The 27233-nt window shown below is 42.5% G+C and overlaps 1 protein-coding gene across 7 annotated transcripts in view; it reads right to left on the bottom strand.

Moving 5' to 3' along the window:
* Positions 1 to 5402: 5402 nt before the first annotated feature.
* Positions 5403 to 27233, bottom strand: part of GPR19 (G protein-coupled receptor 19) — a 35187-nt gene continuing 13356 nt past the window's right edge. For 5 of the 7 annotated variants that reach the window (XM_036301622.1, XM_036301619.1, XM_036301623.1 and 2 more), the window contains 3 exons: positions 25775 to 25960; positions 22405 to 22561; positions 5403 to 6734 (listed from right to left, as the gene is read on the bottom strand). In XM_036301622.1, the coding sequence (XP_036157515.1) occupies positions 5465 to 6718 (1254 nt within the window). In that variant the 5' untranslated portion in view covers positions 6719 to 6734; positions 22405 to 22561; positions 25775 to 25960 and the 3' untranslated portion in view covers positions 5403 to 5464. Of the gene's footprint in view, positions 6735 to 20193; positions 21425 to 22404; positions 22562 to 23381; positions 23613 to 23702; positions 24169 to 25774; positions 25961 to 27233 lie in introns of those variants that run through there. The other 2 variants (XM_036301621.1, XR_004966366.1) reach the window with 2 other exon arrangements.

Here is a 27233-nt window from a genome sequence, read left to right as displayed (position 1 = left end):
TTGTCTGTTTCACTATACTGAATTATGTATAAGAATAAAGTAGTGAGAAAGTGTAAGATTTAGGCAGAAAACTGGTCTTGGATCCATTATCTGAGTCACCCTGAATTATTTAATTTTTCAGCCTGTTTCCTCATCTATTGGAAAAAGAGGGGGGATGCCCTTGCCGGTGTGGCTCAGTTGGTTGGAGCATTGACCTGTACACCAAAAGGTTGTGGGTTCGATCCCTGGTCAGGGCTCCTAGGGGAGGCAGTTAATCAGTGTTTCTCACATTGATGCCTCTCTCTGCCTCTGTCTCTCTCCTCTCTTCTCCTCTCTCTGGAATCAACTAAAAAAAAAAAAAAAATGAGAGGGTAACTTTCCTAGAATAAGTAATTGGTAAGCTAAATACAAGATATGAGAAACTGCTTCTTATGTGGTAAAGGATTACATTAAATTAAAAAATATTCACTTATGCCTGGGTTTAACTATTATTAGACTTTAAACAACTGAAGATAAACGTTTATTTAATGAGCTAGAATCTAAATGTGTAGTGTTGCAGGTATCATGTTTCAGACCTCTTTGTAGCTATTTCATGCCTGCCCCTAAAATGGTATATAGGTGGAGGCTCTCTGTAGCAATACAGTAGTCCCCCCCTCACCGTGTTTTTCACTTTTTGAGGTTTCAGTTACCCTTTGTCAACCACAGTCTGAAAAGACTGAATGGAGAATTGCAGAAATAAACAATTGATACGTTTTCAATTGCCCGCCAGTCTGAGAAGCTGGATGATATCCACGCCATCCTGCTCCATCCCGTGAGTCACTTAGTCAATTGCCCCTTTTCCAGCGTCTCCATCTGTATACGCTCCCCACCTGTCCGTTACTTTGGTAGCCATCTAAGTTACACACGGCTCAGCACTGCAGAGCCCAGCACTTGTGGGGGTCATTTTCCTGCAGAACTAAAAATCATACATTCTACATATTATATAAGGTTGACAGTTTTTAAAGCAACACATACTTTTAAAGAGACTCCTTTTGAGAAAGAATACAGAGCTTTGGACTAGAAGTTTTCAGTTGAGCAAGAAGTTTAAAATGGCCCAACTTGTGGGGGCTCAAAAAATTCAAGAGGGTCTGAGGAAATGAAATGGACCTAAAATTAATTTAACTGCCTACTTACCAGGAGCATACAAACATTTCTTTTAGGGAAAGTCTAGGTTACACTGGTATGAAACGGTCCATGAATTCTCAGAGTCAAATGATAAAAGGAGCAGGAAAGAGAGAAGCCCTGGTAAGTGTGGGTGAAACCACTGCCAGTTTCGTGGTCTGATGGTGGTTGTTTTTTAACGATACCATTTGTAAAATGGGTTTAAAATAATATTTTGACTAGTGACTTCACGTCTATAAAAGGTATTAATTATTTTGGAATTTTTCCAGTGTTTAGATGCTTTGTGTTTTGAACACACTGATTGATTAGTTAATCTACAGCTGCCTCTGGGTGCTCAGCAATTTTCCTGTCTTGTTGCTATGAGACGAGGACTTCTCTGGAACAGCCAGTGTGACTGACAGGCATCTGAAGAGGCGGTGGGCTCTGCCTGCTGGCCACAGTGCCATCAAGCGGCCATTCTGTAGAACAGTTTGACAAAGTCGGTTTGCATTTCCACTAATGACAGCACCTTCAAGTCATCTCTGTTCCAGGCAAATAAATGAGCAGGGGAACGGGACAGCGGGGAACTGTTTCTACTCTTTTCATATTCTTCTGCACACAGGGAGGAGTTTATCTCCAATACATGAATCATGCCACGGCAAGCAGAATGCGAAAGGATATTGGACTGGTAGTAGAAGGCATTTTCGTTTTCCCCTACTTTGACATCTGTTGGTCTTAATTTCCTCTTCTAAACAAGAGGCTTGTGCTAGGGTCTCCCAACATCCCTTCTCCTCTAAAAATCTCTAATTCTTTGCTTCTTTTACATGTGGTTCTTACAGAGGGATGCACCCTCCAAGCTGATGCTGGTCACGTAACTCCAGCAGATCTTGTTGTGTGGCTCTGAAACTGAATTGGGGCAGGTGGCAGCAAAGCTGGAGAGGTGAAGGGAGGGACCGTGCCCATCAGGAGAGGCAAAACTGCCAACTTATCTGGCGAATGACTGCTCCCAATGCCTGGTGGGTAAAATTGTTCTTCCTGGGCAAGAACTCTGGCCCAGGGAGTCAGCTCCAGGCATCCTGGGTAAACCTGTGCTGGCAGGTCCACAGGGAAGCACATCTGAAGAGGATGTGCAGGTTGGTTACACGAATGCTTTCACAGAAGATGAGAAGAAAGGGTGAAATTCAAATTCCACCTCAAAGGATGCATCCCTCTCCCTTCCTCTGAGTCTATGGGAACCTGGAGTCAGGGAGGAGAATTGCTACTCTGAACCCCACCACCCGCCCCCCATTCTCACTTTCTTGAATTCCTGTTTGGAAACTACGGGAATCAGATTTATGGTGCGCATCATTGTGTACCTGGTAAGGAGACTGGAGTGATTTTCTCATTCTCTCCAAAAGCCTGCCTCCCTGCGCCTTAACTCTAGTTTTTGACAGGCAAACGTAAGGTCTGGTGAATGTTCTTGTGTTGCTGAGACTTATGCAAATATTCATAAATCTGGGCATTATATCTGATTTTCTCCAGTTTTAGGATTAAGTAAGACAATAGGAATATTACATATTAAACTAAACTAACTAAGATATAGTGAATTATCAACATGCTGAGAGAGTATAGCTGCATTTTCAGAGGTCATGAAATTTTGGTGCTCTCTCGGTTATAATTCAACATTTTGTCATTACTTGGGGGCATTTAAAAACTAGTACTTTCTATAACAAGAGTTTTTATGAGATGGTCTCACTGAATTTCTGCTTCCTGGGTAAACTCATAGAACATTAGAGACAGGATAGAGCTTAGCAATTTTCTGGTCTCTTAGTTTAAACTGAGACCTATAATATACATAAGAATAAATTAAAATGAATTAAGTTTAACTATTTACAATCTAACTTTAAAAAATAATATTCCATTTAGAGGAGCAGAAAATAAAATCACTTCTATTTTTTTGAACAAGTTTGACTATAAAATTCAAGGGCCAAGTGAGAGAAACATTGGCCTCATTTTGTCATTTTTAGAGTGCCATTTGCAAACGTGGAACGAAGGAAGGCCCTGGCTGGCAGCTGGAAGGCCCTGATAGGCCCTGATTGCCGGCCAGGCCTAGGGACCTAGTAAGAATATAAGGAGAGCCCTAACCGGCTTGGCTCAGTGGATAGAGCGTCGGCCTGCGGACTGAAGGGTCCCAGGTTCGATTCCGCACAGGGGCATGTACCTTGGTTACAGGCACATCCCCAGTTGGGGGTGTGCAGGAGGCAGCTGATCGATGTTTCTAACTCTATCTCTCTCCCTTCCTCTCTGTAAAAAATCAATAAAATATATATTTAAAAATATATATGAGAAAGAAAAGGAAGGAAAACATAGCTATTATTTTTATCTTTTGAATGCATTAAAGGAAGCACCACCACTTATAAACATCAGCTCTGTAAATATTTGCAGATTAAATGCCTTATTGTTATTCTTTGCCTCAAATATCAAAGCCAATCTCGTCTTGTTTCCCTGCGCCTGGTGAGGTGGGGAGGTACAGGGTTCTCTCTGTGTCTCAGAAATTCAGCACTACAAGTCCAAGAACCTATCCACGGGCAAGGACGAGGTGAGGGCCAGCTCATTCAATTTCATCTAGACTCTCCTTTTAAGAATGGCCAGCTTCTCTAAAACCTTAGACTTCCACCAAAGCAGTAGCCAGAAAGCCTATGGAGGCCTGGATGGGTTTGGCTGCTCATGTGTTCTCTAGAGACGCTGCCGTAATGTCAAGGAAAGAGCAACCGACCTGCAGTCTAAGGACCTGAATGTGAGCACCAGCTCTGCCACACTCCGACTCGGATATGCCGCATAACTTTGAGTCCCAGGACCCTCATGGATAAAACATAATAATAAGTACATCACAGAATTCTTGAGGGGATCAAATGAGATAGTGCAAAATCACTGAACAACTGGAATTACTATTTGCAGCTCTTGGTAACTAGGGTGTGAAAATGCAGGCTAGTCTTGTCTGTAAGCCCTTTATTGTTTTAATAAGAACACTTTAAAACTGTGCTGGTCCTAGATTTGAAATAACGGGGACCTGCAAGCTAGAGAAGAAAATCTTGAGTTATGACAGGCAAAGAAGAGTTCAGTTGGGAAGAGTATGATGGTGTGTCCTGGAGAGAGATGTGAGGAGCAGGCAGGCACTGGCTGGAGAAAAGGCCTCATGTCTGAGTCTCTAAGGCAGCGGTTCTCAACCTGTGGGTCGCGACCCCTTTGGCGGTCGAATGACCCTTTCACAGAGGTCGCCTAAGACCATCCTACATATCAGATATTTACATTATGATTCATAACAGTAGCAACAGTACAGTTATGAAGTAGCAACGAAAATAATTTTATGGTTGGGTCACAACACGAGGAACTGTATTTAAAGGGCCAGAAGGTTGAGAACCACTGCCCTAGACACAACCTAGATAGGACACAGGTGTGAGAAAAACATCCCATTGACTTCAAACTTTTCAAGGTGTCACCCGCTGCTTAAGTTAAAGGGAAATGAAAATGAGAGAAAGAGAGGGATTAAGCAACTCTATAAACTTTCCCTACAAACCCTGATTAAAATTCAGTCACAGGCCCTAGCCAGTTTGGCTCAGTGGATAGAGCGTCGACCTGCAGACTGAAGGGTCCTGGGTTTGATTCTTGACCAGAATCGAGCCTGGGTTGCAGGCTCGATCCCTAGTGGGGAGTGTGCAGGAGGCAGCCAATCAAAGATTCTCTCTCATCATTGATGTTTCTATCTTTCTCTCCCTCTCCCTTTCGCTCTGAAATTAATAAAAATATTTTTTTAAAAAAATTCAGTCACAGAAGACTGTCCAGCAGTTCCAGTATATCTCCAATACTGTACATGGAGTGCTTTCTGGACAGTGATTATTTAGAAGAAGATAATGTAAAAATATATACAACATTAACTTCCTAAAGGGTCCTTAATAAAAAAAATAAATAAAAATACAACCCTCTGAAATGTGTAACAGAGAGGATTCCATTTAAAACAGAAGCCCATAGTTACAGCATTTCAGTAGGAAGGACACAAAGGAAACAATAAAACTAGGTTGATTCATTAATCAAAGACTGTGTGTATGGTTTACGCTTTTCGAATATAATGGTAAATTAAAAGTAGAAACACATTCTCTTTTGTGTATGTTGTCACTAATATAGTAAAAGGAGCTCAAGGTGAAACAGTAACTAAAATTAAAACTATAATCTATAAATGAATACACTTTACAAAAGAAAACATTTCCCTCAGAAAGTTGATTGAAAAAATATATAAATAGCTTTCGTTTGTATAGTTAAAGTTTTTAATCTCTGGCGCATAACAATAATCGAAAGAATTCTGAGATTTTTAGACAAAAGTGTTTGGTGGATTTGAGTTAATGGGCCAAGCAAGTTTCTTTTCCTTGGCTTCTCTGTCAAAGGAATCATAGATTGAGTCTTTGGTTATCGTTTTGGCCATGGGAGGGATTTCTGAAATCCCCACGTAGTTTTTTTTGGCCATCCTCGAACTGGTTGTGATAGTATAGGCATTGCTTCGGTAACATTTCATCGAGGACATGCAAAAGGTCTCTTTCATTCCTCTCCTGAAACTAGCATTATAAATGGAATACAGAGTAGGCTTAGAGGCTGAAGAACTAAAGGATATGCACGTGATTGCTGCGAACACAAGGGAACTTTTCTTATAGTCTCCTTCCTCAGGGTGCCACAGCTGAACCACATGAAAAGGCAGCCAGGAGAGCAGAAACAATAGGTTCAAAAGGAGGAACATCTTGACCGTCTTCACTTTTGTCCTTGGGACAATGTTCATTGTCCTCCTCACAGTTCGGCCATCAGTGCCTATTCTCCAAATATACTTTACGACCTTCTGGTAAAATAAGATGATGAGGACAGATGGGATCACAAAGCCCACCAAGAAATGGATGACAGTGTAGGCAGTTCCCTCCCAAGAGGAAGGGAGGAAATAATTGCAATGATTGTCCCAGCTGGAGCCGTAGAAAAAGAACACGGGGGTCACAAAGGCTGCGTCGAAGATCCATGACGCTGCGATCATTTTCTTGGCTTTTTCCCTGGACACTTTGAAGCTCAGAGGATAGACAATGGTATAGAAGCGGTCTATGCAGATGGAGAGGAGGACATAGATCTGGACGCCCGGGGTGAGATACTGAAAGTATCGCACCATCTTGCACATGGCGCTGCCAAGTGTCCACTTGCCAGTGGCGAACTGCAGCAGGACGAAAGGCGAGCTGGCGATGCTGATGAGAAGATCGGCACATGCCATGGAGACCACAAAGTAGTTGGTGGTGGACTGAGTCCTTCGACTCCTATGGATGACCAAACAAACCAGGGAATTGCCGAAGACAGAAAACAACCACAGGGTCCCAAACAAAATGCTGGCTGTGGCCACTTCCCCGGGTTTCGGTCCATACTGCGGGTCTGTTCCGTTGCTCGTCCAGCCGTGCTCCTCATGTAATTCCGCCAGGTCATGGCTTGGCCGAGGGGTGGCTGTGTCGGGGCAGCTGTGGTTTTGGAGGGGCACCAGAAGTGTCGGAATAACCACAGGCGGCTTGCTGTTCTCCATCCTGTGAGCAAAAACCATATTCATTTTTTTTCTCTTAGTTCTGGATAAGAAAAGAAGAATGAAGCCTCCTGTTAAAATGGTGCCATCGAGTTTGATTCCTAAGGCTAACAATCTTATTTGGGCACTTAGATTGGTTGTCGACAAGTAGGACTCGTGCATTGGCAGGAAAACATGACTACTATCCAGAACAAACTCTGGCCCATTTCTCTTTCATTTTAGGCGCTGTTTTAGCAGAGCCCAGCGCAGGCTCTCTTTGGCTTCACCCTCTCTTGATCCTTAGTCAAATGTGGTAAAACTCATATCAAGCCCCCTCCTCATATATCCTTGTCCCCTCCACTCATTGGGGATAACAGAGGGTTAGAGAGTTCACTTGTTCCCCTCAAGTGAAGAGCTGCTGGAAGTCTGGGCAAGTGAGAAGCTCCTGGATGTTGCAACACTAAAGCAACGAGGCTGCAAGAGCGGAAAACTCAGGCTGATGGAAACACTCAGATGTCAGCTGTGGAGACAGCTGACGGGAATCTATGGGTACAGACTGGCCAGCTACTGAGAAGGATCCTGTCCTTATGCAGGGTTTCCATTACAGAAGCATTAAGGAAGCCCGTGGAGCCACCATGACACTTCTGCATGAGCCAGAAGAGCTCTCCATTTAATGACATCTGAAAATAGCCCGCTTTTTCCAAAAGGTGACGTGGCTCATGTCCTAATACCTTGCCACCTATCAATTTGTTGGTGCTATTCTCTAGTTATTGTCTCATAAAACGACACATCGACTGAAGAAAGGACATACAAGATGTCTTCTAAAGAATGTAACCCGGCCACTAGAAACCTTAAGGCTTTCAGACGATTAAAAACAACCAAATATAACTGTTACTCAGCAACTTTTAAAAAGCTTATGGTCCTTAGATATTAAAAATCTTATAAAGTTTAACACTAGTTTTTGTACTATTCAGTGAGAAAAAAAGTTTTGCCTTTTATTAGGTAAAAAAGATTGTGTAATTGTGGGCCATTCTATTAAAATTGAGGTGACTGGTGGCAGTGGGACCACTGATGTTTAATTTGGCTGCCTCTATTAACCAGAAAGAGAAAGCTTAGCAGTGGAATCCGTAATAACCAGAGCAACTCCATTGGGCCTGCGGCACAGGGCGGGGCGGGGCGCTCCAGCAGTAGGCCCAGTGCCCCTCCTGGTGGGCTCCTGTGACTGCACCTCACAGAGAAACTGAAGTTCTAGAGGTGGAATGAATAAACAGTTCTTAATGACCCATTTCTCTGTGAAGGATTTTTGCACAAATTTGTGCTGGGAAGAGGGTTTTTCATATACCTCGTCCTCACCATGAAACCACAAGCAACAGAAGTCTGGAGCTCAGGACAAGGTGCTAAGTGCCAGCTCCATGTTGCCTTCGGCTTTTTTTTTGCAGGGGGTTGGGAGGGGGGCGTCCATGAGGCAGCCCTACTTAATTTCTCAAAGAGAAATGATGTAAGGTAATTAGACATTTTGATTGCTAAAAGATCTTTAAGCATGGCTGGCCAGATGATAGTCAGTTGTAAGAATAGCAACCATACTTTCCATATAAAAAAAAATCAGGATACACAGTCTAAAAACAGAACATGCTATCTAAAATTAGCACTGTCCTAGAAAATGAAGAATGCATGACCCTCCTATTTATACAATGGAAATAATAGTGTTATCTATATACTAGCATTACGTGTAAAACCTGTAAGTTGCCAAAAAATTTTTTTTTCCAAAAAATATTTCAAGTTTAAAAACAAAACACACAAGAACTTCTTCAGACAGAAAGGGCTGCTCCAGACTGTCGGGATGCCTGTGGCCTAAATAAAATGGGAGTACGTGGCACAGGTGCTTCACAGTCCATACATTCACTTAGAAACCTGTGAACTTCCTCTAGTTTCTCTCAAAGCAAAACTCTGCCGAGAGAGGTGAAACTCCAGTCTAGCTCACCCCTAACAGCCACAGCCCTGCCAGGCCTTCTTCCATGTTTCCTCCAGCTGCTTTACGCCAGCCCCACCCCTTGGATGCTCAGACGTGGGGCCTGGGGAGTTCCAGAGGCTAGGTCTCCCCTGATGATGGCATGACTTGCTGACGTGACCTAACATCGCTACAGCTCTGTTTATTCAGTCAAAGAAAAACAAGAATCTGTGCTGGATACTAAGGAAACAAAGATAAGTGAGACCCATAAAAGGGTAAATGTATAAATAACTGTCTGCCATATTATAACTGAATTCTGTAATAATTATAATTAGCTGCTAAAACCAGACAGGGAGCTAAGTGCTAGAGAAAAACAGGGTCCCAATTTTGCTTGGGATAGGAGGAAGAAATGCAACGGCTTCACAAAGGATGTGGGCTTTGGGAATGGATAGGACTTCTTCAGAAAGACAAGGGAGTTATAAAAAAAAAAATGCCCCCCCCCCCCCCCAAGGGTGAGAGAAAGAGTGTGTGGAATGAATCTGAGGGTCATCTTTCTGGGTTGATCTTTGTTGGGCTCTTTTCCCCTTAGAGACATAATTTTCTGCAGACCTTACCTCCCAGAGTATATCGTTTCTAAATGCCCTACAATCCAACTGACCTACATTTTCCCCATGGTTACGAGAGGCTATCTTTTCCGCATTTGTGGCCAGACAGTGAATAGGAGTATTCGCATATCCAGAATGGATGTGGTATCCTTATCCATACAGCACTTTGTTCGCATTTTATTACAGTGTTTTCCATTTCTTTTGCTTTAGACCAATGGTTCTCTAGCTTAGCAACATTGGACTTTCCCAGGGAGCTTTACAAAAAATATTGACGCTGGGGGTCCTACCCCAGGGATTCTAATTAAATTGGTCTGGAGTGCAGACTGGGCATCGGGATGTTTCAAAGTTCCCCAGGTGACCCTGACAGGCAGCCGGGATTAAGAATCACAGCTTTAGAATTACTTCCAAGTTCCTGTCCTTCCCCACTAAACTATGGCTCCTGGAAGGATAGTATTATTACTACAGCCTCCATTGAAGTTCGCTACGTTAATAATTACTTATTAAATATTAACTTAGTCGAATCCCTAAGGATAGAGAACTGAAATACATGACTCCTACTCTAGGTGGCTCTGCGAGGAGAATTACAAGCAGAGAGAAAATCGTTGTGTATTCTTGGGGAGCTGGCACATTGGTGACCATGGAGATAGGGGAAAACATAAGAGCAGGGCCAGTGAAACTGAGTCACCCAGGTCCACTGCTACGTGAAACAGAACTCTGATTTGAGGGGGAGAGAAGGTAGTTGAGGAGTCCTCAGGCAGACTCCTGCACCCCTCTCCTGGAAAAAATAGTCTGCCATGTTATAACTAAAATCTAGGGCCCCAAAGTCAAATTTCAGAAAGCTTTCCCGCTCCATTAATTTGGAAATAAATACATCTTCAATAAATGTTTTGGAAATACAAGGGCTGCTTAATTAGTAATTATGTCCAAGTCAACCACAGGCAGAAATTTTAGGAGCAACAGGAAAGACCTCTTCACCTCTTTCCTGCTCAACGTTTCTCTTCCCAACCAGTTCTGAGCCCACCATGTGACACACACCACTAGGTTAAAATGTATCTCTATTATCCTGGCTGGGGTGGCTTAGTTGGTTGAGCATCATCCCATGCAACAAAAAGTCACTGGTTCTATTTCCAGTCAGGGCACATGCCCAGGTTTCAAGCTTGATCCCCAGTCAGGCTATGTGAGTAAGGCAGCTGATTGATGATTCTCACTCACATCGATGTCTTTCTCTCTCTCTCTCTCTCTGTCTCTCCCTCCCTCCCTTCCTCTCTAAAAATCAATAATCCGCCGAAACCGGTTTGGCTCAGTGGATAGAGCATCAGCCTGCGGACTGAAAGGTCCCAGGTTCGATTCCGGTCAAGGGCATGTACCTGGGTTGCGGGCACATCCCCAGTGGGAGATGTGCAGGAGGCAGCTGATCGATGTTTCTCTCTCATCCGTGTTTCTAACTCTCTATCTCTCTCCCTTCCTCTCTGTAAAAAATCAATAAAATATATTTTAAAAAATCAATAATCCATTAAAAATCTAAGAGAGAAATCATTCATCTATTGGGCTCTAAGAGATGCATTTCTTAATTTTTTTTTTTATTGATTTCAGAGAGGAAGGGAGGAAAGAGAGATAGAAACATCAATGATGAGAGAATCATTGATCAACTGCCTCCTACACACCCCCAACTGGGGACTGTGCAGTGACGGGTAACCAAACCATGACCTCTTGGTTCATAGGTCAACACTCAACCACTGAGCCACATCAGCCAGGCTAAGAGATGCATTTCAATATATAAGTGGGGAAATGGTGGATAGGTTGACATGGTATAGAACTGGGGATTGGGTGGACCTCTGTAATGATGGGATCCTAGGGAACCTGGGAGGGAATACGTCTATCATTTTATATCGTAATTTTTATTTTGAATGTTTGTCTCCCCATTAGGTTCTAAATTCCTTGAGGACAGAGACTGTGTCTTTATCTGCATATATCTGGCGCATATAGATATTAATAAAGATTTATTGAACAAATAGATATGTTAATAAAAATGATATAGTGTTTGAAAATAAGTAAACAAAAGGATAGCAAATTATTTTAAAGTCATGCTAGGACATTGTTAGATGGGCTTCTCCAAGAATTAATTCTCTGGGACAATGTGTCTGTGTTTGATTTTGCTATTTACAATATGACTAGAGTCCAGATATTGTGAAGTTACATGTGAATATGCAGACGTCTGTCCAGCAGGAAAAATAGCCCTAAAGGTAATGGATTTATTGCCCTGTAGGACATTAACCAGTTCTGTGACTATATTGCAATCTTATGCTGACATTATTTAAAAGAAAACAAAGCACAAAGCCCTTGAAATACCCATTTCTTCATATGCTCTTGGAATCAGCCTCATTGGTTCTTTTGTCAATAAGTTAATAAATCTTTCACATGTTCATTCTATATTTGTATGAGTCATGATTTTAACTTTTGAAAATCGTATTTGATGGGTGGATGAATGGATGGATGATCATAAGCTAATGAGAGGACCACAATGAGAAATCGAGGGGCACAGATGACAAACTTTGTTCACTTTGCAGTTCTGCCAGGGGCTATTCCTGGCTAAGCTTATTGACGGCTGCTTTGGTTTCTTTCGGATTCAAAAAATCCGAATGATTTTTCCCAGGATTCACAGACATTCTCACAATGTAAGGAAGACCATTTTTATTTCTGAGATTTGCTTAAACATTTAATGAAAAACTAGAATTTGTATCATAATTAAATTTTTACATGATTTGGTTGGGGGAAGAAACAAACATTTTCTGTAGAATGGGAAGTATCTGCTAGACCTAAATAGATACATAAGGCTGTTTATTAATGAGCAGTAAGATGAATTACAATGATGACAGTAGTTATAACATCAATACTACCAAGAGCTGATACTTACTTTGTGCTTACTAGGTATCAGGTATTTTACATGTCTAGCCCTTGGCGGGAGCTCTATTTTACAAATGAAAAAACTGAAGTTCCTCCCCGAGCACATACAGTTGGAAAGTGGTCACCCTTGGACTGCCTCACTCCACAGCCTGTACTCTGAATCTCCACTGGGGCTTCAGGCCCAGGGAGGCCACAAAGGGCTGGATCTGCATTCAGAAGGTCGAATTGGCTGTACCCGGATAGGTCTTTCTTGACTCCTCAATCAAACGTAGGAATATAAAGTGATCCCCCACAGACTCTTAACCACCCACAGATACATCTGTTCAATATGCTAGCTCAGAAATATGTGGAAATCACTGCCCCCATATACTGGATGGTGGCTTAGCATCCAGAGTTCAGTAGATGCGTTAATCTGGAAACACAGCCTTTCTTTGGAATAAGAAACAGGAGAGTTTTAGAAATTCATTATGAATGATGATTAACTGTTGCCTTTTAAACACAGAATGAAAGCCGAAGTCTATACCTCATTCTGAATTGATGTACAGAAAAAGTTTTATCAATTGCTATTACCCCAAGTAGGAAATTATTTTTTAATTATTTTACTATAAGAAAATACCACAGTGGTAAGATATTTTCTCTTAAGCTTTTCATTGTTAGGTAGGCTTGATTTGCCTATATATGAAAATGAGGACCGCCTGGGGCAGGCGTGAGCTGGGGCTGGCTTGCATGGGCTCCCCAGAGCCAGCTGTGCACATTTCATTCCAGCTCCAAGTTCAATGACATCGCGTCGGTATCGTGAATCAGCCACAGTGGGACTAGTCACACCACAGAAATGGACAAACACTATAAGTCACGTTTTTCTTCCTGCACAGGCTGAGAAAACTAACATTCACCAGCCCACTAACTCTAGTAGTGTAGGGTTTACGGTGCAATCTATCTCAAAGCTCAAAACTTACACACATATCCTTGAATTTATGCCAAATGGCTAAAGAGGCCATATAGGCTCTCTGAAAGTTTCCTGAGTGGCTATCTCACTTTATGGCCCTCAGCTGTGGGCACTGAGCTAAGTGCTTTACAGAATGACATAAGGCTCAGGCAGCCACCGGCATGACTGTGGTGGGGGAACGGGAAAGCCAGAGAGGATAAGACATGTTCTCACAATATGCCACCCACATAGGGTCACCAGATGAAATACAGGATGCTCAGTTCAATGTGAATTTCAGGTAAATAACAAATCATTTTCAGCATAGGTATGTCCAATGCAGTAACTTTTTGCATAAGTATATCCAATGCAATATCCCATACATGGTGTCCTGCGTTTCTATGGTAGGTAAACAATAACTCAATAAAGCTATTTTTTAAAGGTAGTTCTGAGACCTTTGCCTCCCCTTCTCACTGTGCTTCAGGTAAGTGACAGGCTGTAATATAGGAGTGCAGCTAGGAAGGTGGAACCAAGGCATAGGGTTCCCCAGCTGGGAAGAGTGCACAGCCCCAGGGGTGGTCCCAAAGCAGCAGATCCACCAGCCTGCAAGGAGCCACACCAGGTCAGACCATAATGCCATTTTTGCTATAATTCAAGGGGACCCAAGGCTACAGGGACCATCACACCTGTATAAGAACCCCAGGACCCAGGAAGACGAAGAGAGGAAGAGTCCCAGTAATGTCTGTCACGGACTCTCCCATTAGCCTGGTAGTATGAAGACTTGCCCCCCCCCCTTTTTTTGGCAGCTTGTCTTTGTGTTTTAATTTATTTTTCAATTACACTTGACATACACTATTATATTAATCTTATGTATCCAACATAATTAGACATTTATATACCTTATGAAGTGATCCCCCCGATAAGGCTAGTACCCATCTGGCACCATACACAGTTATTACAGTATTATTGACTATATGCAGGCTTGCCATTATTTAAAGGAAATAATGTGTGTAATAGGCAGAATGGCCCCCAAAAGATGTCTACACCCTAATCCCTGGAATATGTTAATATGTTATGATACATATATATATATATAAAGGGACTCTGCATATATCATTAAGGTTATGGAATTTAAAATGGGAAAATTATCTTGGATTATCCAGGTGGGCCCAAACTAATAAACCGCGTTCTCTGGTTGGTAGCAGAGGAAGAGACAGATTCCATGCATAAGCGGGAATTGACAAGCTGTTGCTGGCTCTGAGATGCAAGGGTCCATCTGCAAGAAACAGGAAGGCCCGGCAGGCATGGCTCAGTGGTTGAGTGTTGACCTATGAACCAAGAGGTCACAGTTCAATTCCCCGGTAAGGGCACATGCCTGGGTTGTAGGCTTGATCCCCAGTAGGGGGGTGTGCATGAGGCAGCCAATCAATGATTCTTTCTCATCATTGATGGTTCTAGCTCTCTCTCCCTCTCCCTTCCTCTCTGAAATAAAAATATATTGAAGAAGAAGAAGGAGGAGGAGGAGGAGGAAGAACCACCACCACTAAGAAGAGGCCTCTAGGAGTGATGCCCTTAGTCCTACGGTTATGCCCAAGGAAATGTGCCCTTAGTCCTGCAACCACAAGGTGCTGCATTCTGCTAACCATCACAATGAGCTTGGGAGGGGAATCATCCCTGGAGCCTCGACAAAGGAATACAAACCTGACAACTCCTGGATTTCAACCTCTGAGAGCAAGCAGAGAAACTAGCCAAGCATACCCAGTCTTTGGACCTGTGACATAAGGGACTGTTCACTTAAGCCACTAAATTTGTGATAATTTGTTACAGTGGCAATAGAAATTAATTCAATGTAGCATTTCTTATATAACTGAGTGTGAAGACTAAAACTTATACCAACCATCCTATCACTTTCCACGACCCTACCAGCATCTAGAATATGAGAAACCCTGAAAGGCTTAAAGAATGTAGTGCTTCCTACTTCACCTTAAACATTGGGCTAGGGACCAAGAAACCTGGGTTCTGACTCCAATTATAAGCACTGAACAGCAAGTCAAGGGACCCAGGTCTTTTTTATTTATTTATTTCAGTGTAAGGACCTTAATTCAGTAAATCGATCTCTCCGAATCCCTGTTTGCACGTCCACATGTGAATGAGTTGGTCTGGATGATTTCTAAGATCATTCTAACTCTAGGAACTAAAACTGATAGGTCGACATTGTAACGAGCAACACCCGTCCATTTAACTTATAATCTACCACCCTCACTAGCAGAGAGCTCACACTGAGAGTGCATTTTGCCAGAAAGAGAGGGAAGTTGGTTGGAGCTGCTGGGGCCCAGCACTGTGAGCCTTTGACATTACAATAAACGTTCTTTGAATACCTGATGTGTGCTCACTGAGCTAAAGTAGAGGCAAACAGTTGTCTTGGAGCTAAATGTTCAGTTTCATTTCCAGGCTCTGGTTCAGTTCGCATCTCTAGTAGTGTAACTTGAATAGGAAGGAGTTGGGGAGGCAAAGACCGATCGTTACACTCAAAGGGAAGAACTGTACAAGAAATGAGATTTACAGATGTTTGAAAAGAAGGTGAATGATTCATTACGAACCAAGTATAAGCACTGGGGAGTTACTAAGAACGCTTGTTTTTCAGAAGCATTTACATTTGTCTCACATCAAATCCACATCAACACTCTGGGCAAATTTTGATCTGCACCACTGTCCGCCACCCAGTTTTTCCAAGAAAGCAACCTTCAAGTTCATGGAGCAAAAGTTAGATTTGAATGTGCATTAACGTATATTTTCCATGGAAAAATTATGCACCTATATATATATATAACTGAAAATATTGAATGTATACTTGCATATGTTTCACATGGTTACTATTAATTTTAGTGCCATATATTTTTAGACATTTTATAGGTTAAAATGCTATTGCTGTCATTTCTCAATGCTTATTTTCATCCTCTCTGCATATCATCTAACCACCTACACCAATAATTTTTAACTTTTTTTTCTTCAACAAAAGACATGACAAATATGTTCATATGTGTGACATTCCCCAATAGATATATCCAGAATTATCTGCAATTCTACAAGCTCAACCAATAACTCCAATACTTAATCTTCAACCTAAGAAATCATGTTGAAAAGGAAATAATTATGTAGACATCCTTAAATGTATAATTAAAATTTAAAATTAAATCACTGGCAAACTTTGGCAGTTTGTTTATTAGGTAGGAAGTGATTACTTTTGTCTAGGACACAGCTATCTATTTTGATACTTTGGTTGATAAGTACTGTCCTGCCATACCATAAGTGACACCTGAATTCTGAATTCTTGGAGACTGAAGGATGCCTGGCACAGAGAACCAGGGAAACGGTAGTAAGAGAAAGAAACATGGTTATTCTCCTCACTAGTCAATGGTGTGATCTGATAAGCTTGTTACAAATGTCCACCTATGAACATTTCTCTGTAAGTAACTAAACTCCTACCTATGATCTAAAAAGCCTTTGACATTCCAGGATGGTTTCATAGCCTGCACCCAAATCTGAAGGTGCATTTCCTTCTTTAGATGTGGAAGAAAATAACTCTATGCACATTTAAAATATAAAAAGGCTGTACAGTGTAGTAGTTGAGAGCATGGCCTCTAGAGCAGTGGCTCAGCGGTCACTTTACCTCTCAGAGGACATTGGGCAAAGGCTGGACACATTCTTAGTTGTCACAACTGGGGGAGGAAGGTGTTACTGACATCTGGTAGGCAGAGGCCAGAGATGCTGCTAAACATTCTATAATAAAGAGGACATCCCCCACCCCCAACAAAGAATTATTAGTCCAAATGCTGAAAGTGTTGAGGTTGAGAAACCCTGCCCTAGAGCCAGCCTACCTGGGTTTCAAATCACATATTATCTATGCAGCCACCGCAAGTGACTGGCATCTTTGTACTCATGAGTATCTTCACCAATAAAATTCGGGTAATACCAGGACCCACCTTATTGATCTGTTGTGAGAATAAAGTATGATACAAGAAAGGAGCTAAGACCAACATCTGGAACAGAGCAAGTGCTAAGAAAACATTTACTTTTGTTATTGTTATACTAGAGGCCTGGTGCACTGGTGGGGTCCCTCAGTGTGGCCTGCGGAGATTGGGCCAAAACCAGCTCTCCAACATCCCCCAAGGGGTCCCGGGTTGCGAGAGGGTGTTCTCAGGTGACGTACCCCAGAAGTGGGCTCCCTGGACCTCTCTGGTTCTGGGTGCATCACCCAAGAAGCGCAGCTGCCAAGTCACCACAGCTCAGCAGCTCCTGCGTTGAGCGTCTGCCCCCCAGTAGTCAGTGCTAGTCATAGCTACCGGTCAGAGCGTCTGCCCCCTGGTGGTCATTGCACATCATAGCTACCGGTTGGACAGTCAAACAGTTGGGCGGTTGCTTAGGCTTTTATATATATAGATGCTTTGGGGGGAAAATAGAAGAAATACACCGAAATTTTTAACAGTGGTTATTTATTATAGGTGGTGAGATCATAACTGATTTTTATTTTCATTATACTTCTCTATATTTTCCAAATTTTCTTGAACTGTATTTGTATTAATCTAATATCTAGTTAATCCTCACACGAAGATTTTTTCCCCTGATTTTTTAGAGAGAGTGGAAACGAGGGGGAGAGATAGGAGAAGAGAAACACTGATGTGAAAGAGACACATCGAATGGGCTGGGACTGAGCCTGCAACCAATGTACAAGGTTTGACTGGAATCAAACCTGCAACCCTTCAGTCTGCAGGCCAATGCTATAACCACTGTGCAAAACTGGCCAGGGCCCAAAAACATACATTTTAAAAAAGAATGTAGACTTCACTTGTGATATAGTGGAAAGAGCACAGAATTAGAAAGACTGAGGAATTTCAGAGGAAAGGTTGGGTGGAGGGGAGGCTGGGGAGACATTAACCAGGGAAGTCATATGCATCATATACATATATGCATACAGACAATAGTGGGGTGAAGGCCTGGGAGGGGCGGGGATGGGGTGGAGGGAGTCAATGGGGAAAAAACAAACAAAGGGAACATCTGTAATACTTTGAACAATAAAGATAAATTTTTAAAAAGGAAGAAAGAAAGAAAGAAAGAAAAGAAGGAAGGAAGGAAGGAAGAAGGAAGGAAGGAAGGAAGGAAGGAAGGAAGGAAGGAAGGAAGGAAGGAAGGAAGGAAAAGAAAGAAGGAAGGAAGGAAGGGAAGAGAGAGAGAGAGAGAGAGAGAGAGAGACCGACCTAGAGTCGGATCCTGGCTTTCTTTGCTGTGTGTGACTTTGAGCAGATGAGTTCATCTCTCTGAGCTTCAGTTTCTTCATCAGAATTTGGGGCTAATCATGCATATCATAGCGCCTCCATCAGGATGAACTAAGACATCCAGTGCGTAGGAAGGTCTGCCGAATGAAAGGCTCCAGGAGATGAATGCTTTACAAGTCTAGCCAAGGGGAAGTGACTCTACACGCAGAGAAAAGGGATTCATGATGGTGACTCCCCTTCTGCTTTTAAAGCCATCCTCTCGGAGAGGGTACCTCTCATCTCATCCCATTTTGTGCTCTGGTTCATAGAGAAGAAACTGCATCCACTCGGGTCTTTCCTCCTCCCTATGTATACACCTTAAGAAAGGATGTGATAATCCCGCTGGCCTGACTCATCTGGCAGCATCTACTAGTGGTGGGCAGGTTACTGTGACCAAAAGGCAGGATGGAGGCATCACTTTCTCATATCCTTCACCTGTGCTCGCTGACCCTCTTCTTATTTCCTCTTTCATGCCTAGCTTCCAAATTCAAAGCCTCTCCTCCAGGGGAAGCCTCCACTTTCTCTCTCTTCTGTCTTCTCCTGTTCAGCTGGTTGAGGAGACTGCACCTTTTGGATTTGAGAGGGATGAGTAGGAAGCCCAGGTACACTTCCAGGTGGAAGCCTCTTGTGTGCACTAGCCTTCTCTGTGTATCTGAGAAGGCCTGCATGAGTGCAGGGGGTGTGCGGCACTTGCTTCCAGCAGCAGGGCTGTTTCTCTTGCACAGTCCACCCAGCTGGTAGCAAACACTGGAGGTAAGGAGGGTGAGTGAACAGGACTCAGGGACGCGTATCTTAGTCACAAACCCTACTCTTCCTCTCCCTAATGAATTAATTAGATGGAAAAATAGTAGGAAAGGTTATATTTGTGACTATTTTAACCCTAATTAGTCTGTGAATTCAAATCCTAAGCAACTTTTCAAATACTTGGAGACAATCTTTTGGACTCTGTTTGGGAAAGGCCGTCTGGCTCCGACCTACTATGACACTGAAGATCCCAGGGTTCTCTTGGGAGGAATCCTGTAGCTCTGTGGGCTCTTGGGGCAGCGTTTTGGGGACTGGGATTCACAGTTGATTAGGACAGGACTGCCCGGGGAAGGAACTGACCTTCTCAACCCAAAGTGAACTACTTCAATGTTGGGAAATAGTGCCAGGCAAAACATCAGAGATGTTAGCGGTGCCCCCATCAAGATTTAAATAAAAATATCAGAAGAACAGACACAGACAACAGTATGATGGTTACCAGAGGGAAGGGGGTGGGAGATAAAAGGTAAAAGGGCCAAATATATGCTGACAAAAGATGATTTGACTTTGGGTGGTGGGCACACAATGCAATATACAGATGATGTATCATAGAAATATATACCTGAAACCTACATAATATTATTAACCTATGTCAACCCAATAAACTTAATGAAATAAAATATCAGGAGAACTTCATTCTAAATGTACATAATAAATTCGTGCACGCAGGGGGGTCCCTCAGCCCAGCCTGTGCCCTCTCGAAGTCCGGGACCCCTCAGGGGATGTCCATCTGCCAACTTAGGCCCTCTCCTCGGTGGATTGGGCCTAAGCTGGCAGTCAGACATACCTCTGGCAGCCGAGGACCCCTCAGGGGATGTCCAACTGATGGCTGGCCTAAGCCATCAGTTGGACATCCTTAGCACTGCCGAGGAGGCAAGAGAGGCTCCTGCCACCACCACTGCGCTCACAGCCATCAGCCCAGCTTGCGGCTGAGGGGAGCTCCGGGACCCCTGAGCACCTGGGGGCAGCTCCTGCATTGAGCATCTGCTCCCTGGTGGTCAGTGTGCATCATAGCAACCAGTCAATTTGCATATTACACTTTTATTATATAGGATGCCAAAGGAATTGGTAATCTCCAAGAATGTTTTGAACTCTACTGTGCCATTGTTCCAGGGTCACTCTGACTATAGCATACATAAATTTCAGGCATAATTTTTTTCTACTGCACATTTATCTCTTCACGATCCTCCCTATAAACACATGCAAAACAAAATAGGCATGGGCCCCAAAATGGCTCCTACCAGGCCCCAAACTGGCAGAATGCTGTCAGTCTTGAGTCTTCCCATTCTTCATCTGCAAATATATATGGAAAGCTCACCATAAACCAGGCCTGGTGCCAAGTGCTAGCAATCCAAAGATGGAAGGATACAAGAAGCTCCCTCCAGTTGGCCAGATTAGTGAGAATGCGTTAGTTATCCCAGGGAAATGTAGATTTCAGCAGGGATGAAAGGCTTAATCTAAAGGACTAACTAAAGTTCAATACTGTAGGGCACGTAATTACTCTTCAAAGTCTTCTTCAATGAAACCCTGAAGGGAAATACCTCATTTAGTGAAGAATTTTACAAATTTTAGACTCCTTTCCCTTATCTTCCTCTTAGTATCTTTGACCTAGCAAATTCTCTTAGTTTTCCCACAGCACGAGATCAGTCATCTTTTATTTCATAAGGGCCAGAAGGGAAACTACACAGACCAAAGGAAGAAAATCCTTGTATCTCGGGAATTTCCGGAAGTTAAAAAAAACAACAACACAAAAACTTCCTCATTATTCCTTAAAAACCTAAAATAATTTACAAAGAGAGAGATCGATTCCCTTGTTTTAAAATATATTATTTTAAAGCAATATATCTAAGCAGTTTGATATCGTAGTTTATGTTCATAATTTTAGAAGCGTTGAATCTGTTATTTTGGAACCCGGGTAAGTGCTTTTAAAGAGAACATGCTTAGGCTGGATGGAAGAATGTTTCTAGGTTTGATTTTTTAAAAATCGACCATGATGTAATTCCAGATTTCTTTTTTTCCTTTAGACATCATTTGGTCACCATAGTAACACAGTGTTTTACTACCAGATATCTATACAGCATAAGGGGAAGAGAACAGGCTATTACTTACTGGGTTATTTGGGGGTACAGAATGTGACTATTGGGATAATTCAAGATTAAATATAGATTTCACTGGGGATCTGTTTTAGCCAGGCAAGCTGATTCAATCTTCTAGTGGCATCAACTGAACAAAATGTGTAACCAAATCAATTGTTGACATCATCTGAAATAACACAAGCAGAGAAGCAGCATGGTTCAGTGGTTAAGATCATGAACTCTGGGGTCAAGTTTCTTGTGTCCAAATCCTGTTCCTACTATTTACTAGCTGTGCAACTGTGGGAGAGTCCCCAGACCTCGCTGTGCCTTAGTATCTTCATCACCAAAATGTGGGTACTAATAACACCGCCTCCAGAGGGCTATCATATGGATTACATGATTGATTTTTGTGTGCTTAGACTGATGCCTTACATGTAGTAAGAACTTTGTAAGTATTTGTAAAATATAGACAAAGTAAAATTTAAACTTGTTAGCTTCCTTCTCTATGCTGGGTAGAAATGGTCAAGATACCGAGATTTGAATGCATGGCAGATTATTTTAGCCTGTAACTTTGGGAGATTCCTTTGAGAACTTCACGGGGGCCCTCTTGGTAGCTGTTCTGTAAGGCTTGAAATTCGGTGGCAGTTTGCTGTCCTGAACCAGAGCTGGCAACTATCACAAGCCCTCCTGGTATCAGGAACATCAGGAGGAAGAGGATTGCACAGCACAAAAAAACAGCACGCCTGCCCCCTCATCTCCCAAAGCCACTGCCAACAACCTTTGGGAGCATGAGCACAGAATAAGCAGCTGGAAAGGGATGAAACAGGCTTTTATTTCAGTGACAATGAAATCTAGTTGGTTTCAGTAACATTTTTTTTCCTCCTTCCCGGATTCAAAGAAAAAGATCATTTTCATCAATGACTGCTTTGTTTTATGAATTACCACTATACAGAATTTCCATCTGTTTCTTCAACAGGCACTTACTCTGGTGAATTATTCATTTTGCAGAACTACCTAGGCATCTTCGCGGGACCCATAACAAAACTAAAGCCCCTAACCAGCCAATAAGCCAAGACAAGAACCCCAAATTGCCTGGAGAAAAAAAAAAGGTTTTATGTTCTCTAAGCTGAATTTCAGCCACAATACCGCGGAATCTCTGGCACATACCTCCATCCGGACTTGATCTTAGAGCCAGTCTCCTTGGGTCTTCTTGGTCAGCAATAGCCCTTACATGGGAGTTTGGAGAATGCCATAAGCCACCAGGAAAGCTTGGGAACACATTCATATCTGTCCTCTGCCTTTGCCTTGGCTCACAGCCCGCTTCCTGGTAAGAAGACAAGATGACGCTGTGCAGGGTTGACTGTTAAACCATCTTCCCGCCCCCAGCCCCACTCTCTGGATGCCCCTCCCTTCTCTTTTCCAAGGCTCTGGAATGTGTCACATGGGAAATGGATCATGTGGCTCCAGGGGAGAATGTGGCCATCTTCTCGCTCCCTCCCCCCACTTTTCCTTTCGGGAGGAAAGCAGCAGAAATCTCCAACCTGATTGGCTCAGGCCGAAAATCTCCATATGAAAAGGGAAGATTCAACTATTCAAACCTTCAGCATTCTCCACTTAATTTTTTGTTTTCTTTCTCATCTGAACGTTTTATTCTGGGCATTCAGAGTTGCTTGGTAGGGTTGGAAATGATGCTTTCTACCCATCCCCTTTCTTTCCTATCATCAGTCCTCTAACATGACAAGGGGTTCCCTACCCAGCCTCCGGAGCCCCCTTGGCACATATGGGACAATGGAGTATTCAGCACCACGGACAGCATTACAACCCCTTCAGTGTTCACTAAAGCCATTTTTAATTCATTTAACTCTCAGGTAAATAAAAATAGTTTTAAAATACTTCCCTGAGGTCTTTTGTCTAAATAGACATCAGGCCAGCCATATATCTGGGGGTCCAGTTTCCCTGTCTATCTATTTACGGTTACTTTGTAAATACAAATATAAATTTTATATAACGTTAACCCCAAAGGGCATTCCATATCTACCTCCTTGTTCTCCTCCCACAATCCATCCCCACCCTTTAAATATGCTCTATGTTTTAGAGGAATTCTGGTAACACAGTTTACTATATGCCAATATGTCTATGCTCACGGAAAAGTCACCGAAATACACAGGATTTCCTGAGTGTGGATGTCTGCACGTCTTTCACCCCATCCCTAGGCCTCAGACAGGGCTGAATTAGAGTAGCAGGGAGAAAGCCTGGTAGGAGCTGTTTTGTTCCAAGGTCTATCCTGCTTTGCTGACGTCTCGGTTGCCATGGCGCTAGGTAACTGCTGAAGGGGATGATTTCTTTCAGAACCGGTCACCATGGGACCCAGCTGGCTACAGAAAAGCAGAAGGAAAGGGACTGAATTGCTGAGGAGGATTTTCAATTAGCATTTTCAGAGCCAAACTTACTTAATGGGCCCTTACCTTACTGAATTGTTGCTGACCCTAAATCTTGAAAGGATTCTAGGAATTTGTGTGGACACTGCAATGGTAACTCCATCCTCTACAGCCTCTTTCCTGAAAAATCTGTGTAGGAGTGTCTTGGCTGGTGTAGCTGTTGGTTGGGCACTGTCTATTGCACTGAAGGGTTGCTGGTTCGATTCAGGTTCTAGGCACATGCCTAGGGAGGGAGGCAGCTCTCACATCAATGTTTCTCTCTCTCTCTCCCTCTTTCTCTAAAAATCAATTTTAAAAATATATATTTAAAAAAAAACAGTTTAGTTGCAACTGAATGAAAATGCCAGCTTCATAGAATGACTGTTGAGTGCCATCACCAAGTGGTGGGAAGAACATGAGAAACGTATTTCTCTTCAGGCTGGGACTTCTGACTTTTGTGAAGCCATTCATCAAAGACCTACAGCCTTCACTGGGAGATGCTTGAGATCCACACCTGATGTTTGACATGAGGAACAATTTTTAAATGCTTTACAATTTTACAGGAGCAAAGATAAATATATTTTCATGTGAACTGCTAAATTATTTTAATAAAAATAAATGTGATTAATAAGGTTAATTCCTTGGATAACATTTGGACTACCCAAATCAGAAATGTAAACCAGTTATATATTTGTCTCCTAAGGCTGGCATATAACTGATTATTTTAAACTCAGAATCCTAACTATGGCAATTCTGAATATTTATGTTTGGGGAGAAGTTCTGACTTGCAATGTGCTGAAATGCAAACTGTGAGAAAAGAGGTAGCTCAGGGGAGCTGGAGTATGATTTCAAGAAATTGAAGTTCCACTTTTTGGCTAAGATCAAGTGAAGAAATTGAAATTCCTTCCTGATGCAATATCCACAGCTTAAGACATATTTACTCCTTTTATTTTAGAAGAGTCAGGTTAATTCTTGTTTTTCTCTATAAGACTCACAGAGAAATTCAACTGTGTTAATTCTATGTTATTAGAATTCTGTGTTATTCTGTGTTAATACTTGCCACTTTCAGAAAATTCATTTATCAGGAAAGCTGATACGTGTTTGAAGAAACTGTTAGAAAATCAGCAGACTGGTGACTTGAATATTATCTCTCCTATTAGTCAATAACAACAACAATAGAAACAACTCACATTTATTGTGTCAGATTCAGTACATGATGTCATTTAATTCTATCAAACTATGAGACAGATGAGTGAACAAAGGCTTAGAGAAGATAAGGACAGCTAGTTAGTGTGGGAGGTAGGATTTGAAACTAACCTTGACTCCAGGACAGGCACATTATACTATACTAGTGCGCATCATGAGTCTTAGGCTAGACCAAGATCACTTGTCAAACTAATGTTATAGGATTCATTACTATGGCCCTTTGACAAAAGAAATAAAAAAGATTGCTTTTCGCTGAAACCGGTTTGGCTCAGTGGATAGAGCGTCAGCCTGCGGACTGAAAGGTCCCAGGTTCGATTCCGGTCAAGGGCATGTACCTGGGTTGCGGGCACATCCCCAGTAGGAGATGTGCAGGAGGCAGCTGATCGATGTTTCTCTCTCATCAATGTTTCTAACTCTCTATCTCTCTCCCTTTCTCTCTGTAAAAAATCAATAAAATATATTTAAAAAAAAAAAAAGATTGCTTTAAATTATTCGAGACAAAAAAAAAAATAGAGGCTAAATTATTCACTCCTTTTAGGGTGATTGTATGTGTACGTCAGGGCTTAATGACAAAATAATTTTTAAAAAAGAAAAAATAATAATTAAAATAATTTTACAAGGAATCAGAATATTATAATAATTACTAGAAAGTATGTTGTGTAAACACTAATTCTGTTAAAAATATTAACTTTGTAATCACCAAACATATTCCTAGCCATTTGGAAGAAGATAAAGAGACAGTTACCTTTCATCCAAACCCAGAAAATCCTACAGTACGTGTGTGGCTGGAGTGTTATTTTGAAAATGATTTGCATGATTCTTATTCCTGTCCCTACAGAATCAATTTGCCCTACAAATAGGAAGTATGGCACCATTTAGTACTTACAAAAGGAATGGAAAGAAGGAATATTCACCTTCTGAAATTCAAAGTAGGAATGTGCATCCAGACCACAGGCTTCGGATCCAGGCGACTGTTTTGGAAGCCAGTCTTGAAATTCCATTGTTTCTGCCTTCCCTTGTCATCAACCAGAGGTTACTCAGTGTTCAGTCCGGTAGAGCAGGTCTTCAGGCTGGGCCAGGTAAAAACTTTCCAAGGGGTCCTAGAGCATGCAGACAGTTTTATGATCCTCAACTTCCACAAGCAACTTCCTTCAAATACTTCAACAACAACAACAACAACACACACACACACACACACACACACACGCACGCACGCACACATACACAGAAAAGGAAAGTAAATATGACAACACGTTAACAAATGGTGAATCTAGGTGAAGAGCATATGAGTTTATTGTACTTTAATGTCTAAATGAAGAGGAAAAAGTAATAAATACTGCTCTCTGATGGTGCAGGACATGGAAAGTGCGACTATCCTCTGGCTTTCAGGTTTAGTGACAGAGAGAGAGAGAGAGATAAAGGAGAACCTAGACAAAGCAGCCAGTCACTGGGCCTGACTCTCTCTAGGCCAAAGTTGGATATGAGTGTATCCATTTTGAATTGTGGCTGGAACAAATTACCGCAAATGCAGTGGCTTAAAACAACATAAATGCACTACCTCACAGGTCTGCAGGTTAGAACTGTGTGTTACTGGGCTAAAATGATGGTGACGGTAGGGCTGTGTTCATTTCTGGAGGCTATCAAGAGAGACTCTACTTCCTTGCCTTTCCAGCCACCCACTTTCCTTGGCTCAGAGCCCCCTTACTCCATCCTCAAGACCAACTTTGTATCTCTCTAACCATGATTCCATAGTCACATCTCCCTTTGACTTGGACCGCAGACTAGAAAGCTTCTTTTAAGAACCCATGTCATTAGATTAGACCCACCAGATAATCCAGGTTACTCTTCCTTCTCAAGGCCCTTTAACTTAATCATATCTACAAAATCCCTTTTGCCCTGTAAGGTAAGAAACTCACAGAGATTAGGACTGGGTCGTTAGGGGGCTTACATACCATAATGAATTGCAACCATGTTGAGAGGAGCACTCGGGGCAAGGGATCTCTGCCTCTGCTTTCCTTTTGAGACACTGTCCAGGCCCCTCACCTCATTCCTTGCACTTGCCATGTCTGTTCTGGCCAGTGGCAAGTCCCCAGCAGCACGGTCCGGCAGAGATAGAGCAGCCAAGTATCCCAAGCCTTCCCGGTTCCCTTGAAGCACTGCTGAACCAACAGCCAGTGGGCCTGCCATGGCCAGGCAAGGTGACTCCATAGCAAGGGCCAAGGGGAAGTTGAATCTGCAAGAGGAGCTGACCAATACTCCCTAGGAGACTGAAGCCAAAAAAGGGCCATGACTTCACCAGCTGCAGGCTTTAGCATCACAGGCTAACAGGCTCCCCGGAGATCAGCTGAGAAGGGATAGCATGCCGGAAACCTG

This window comes from Myotis myotis, unplaced genomic scaffold, assembly GCF_014108235.1.
Source record: "Myotis myotis isolate mMyoMyo1 unplaced genomic scaffold, mMyoMyo1.p scaffold_m19_p_3, whole genome shotgun sequence".
NCBI lineage: Eukaryota > Metazoa > Chordata > Mammalia > Chiroptera > Vespertilionidae > Myotis > Myotis myotis.
Note: the sequence above shows the minus strand (reverse complement) of the source record. Positions and strands in the feature narration are given on the sequence as shown.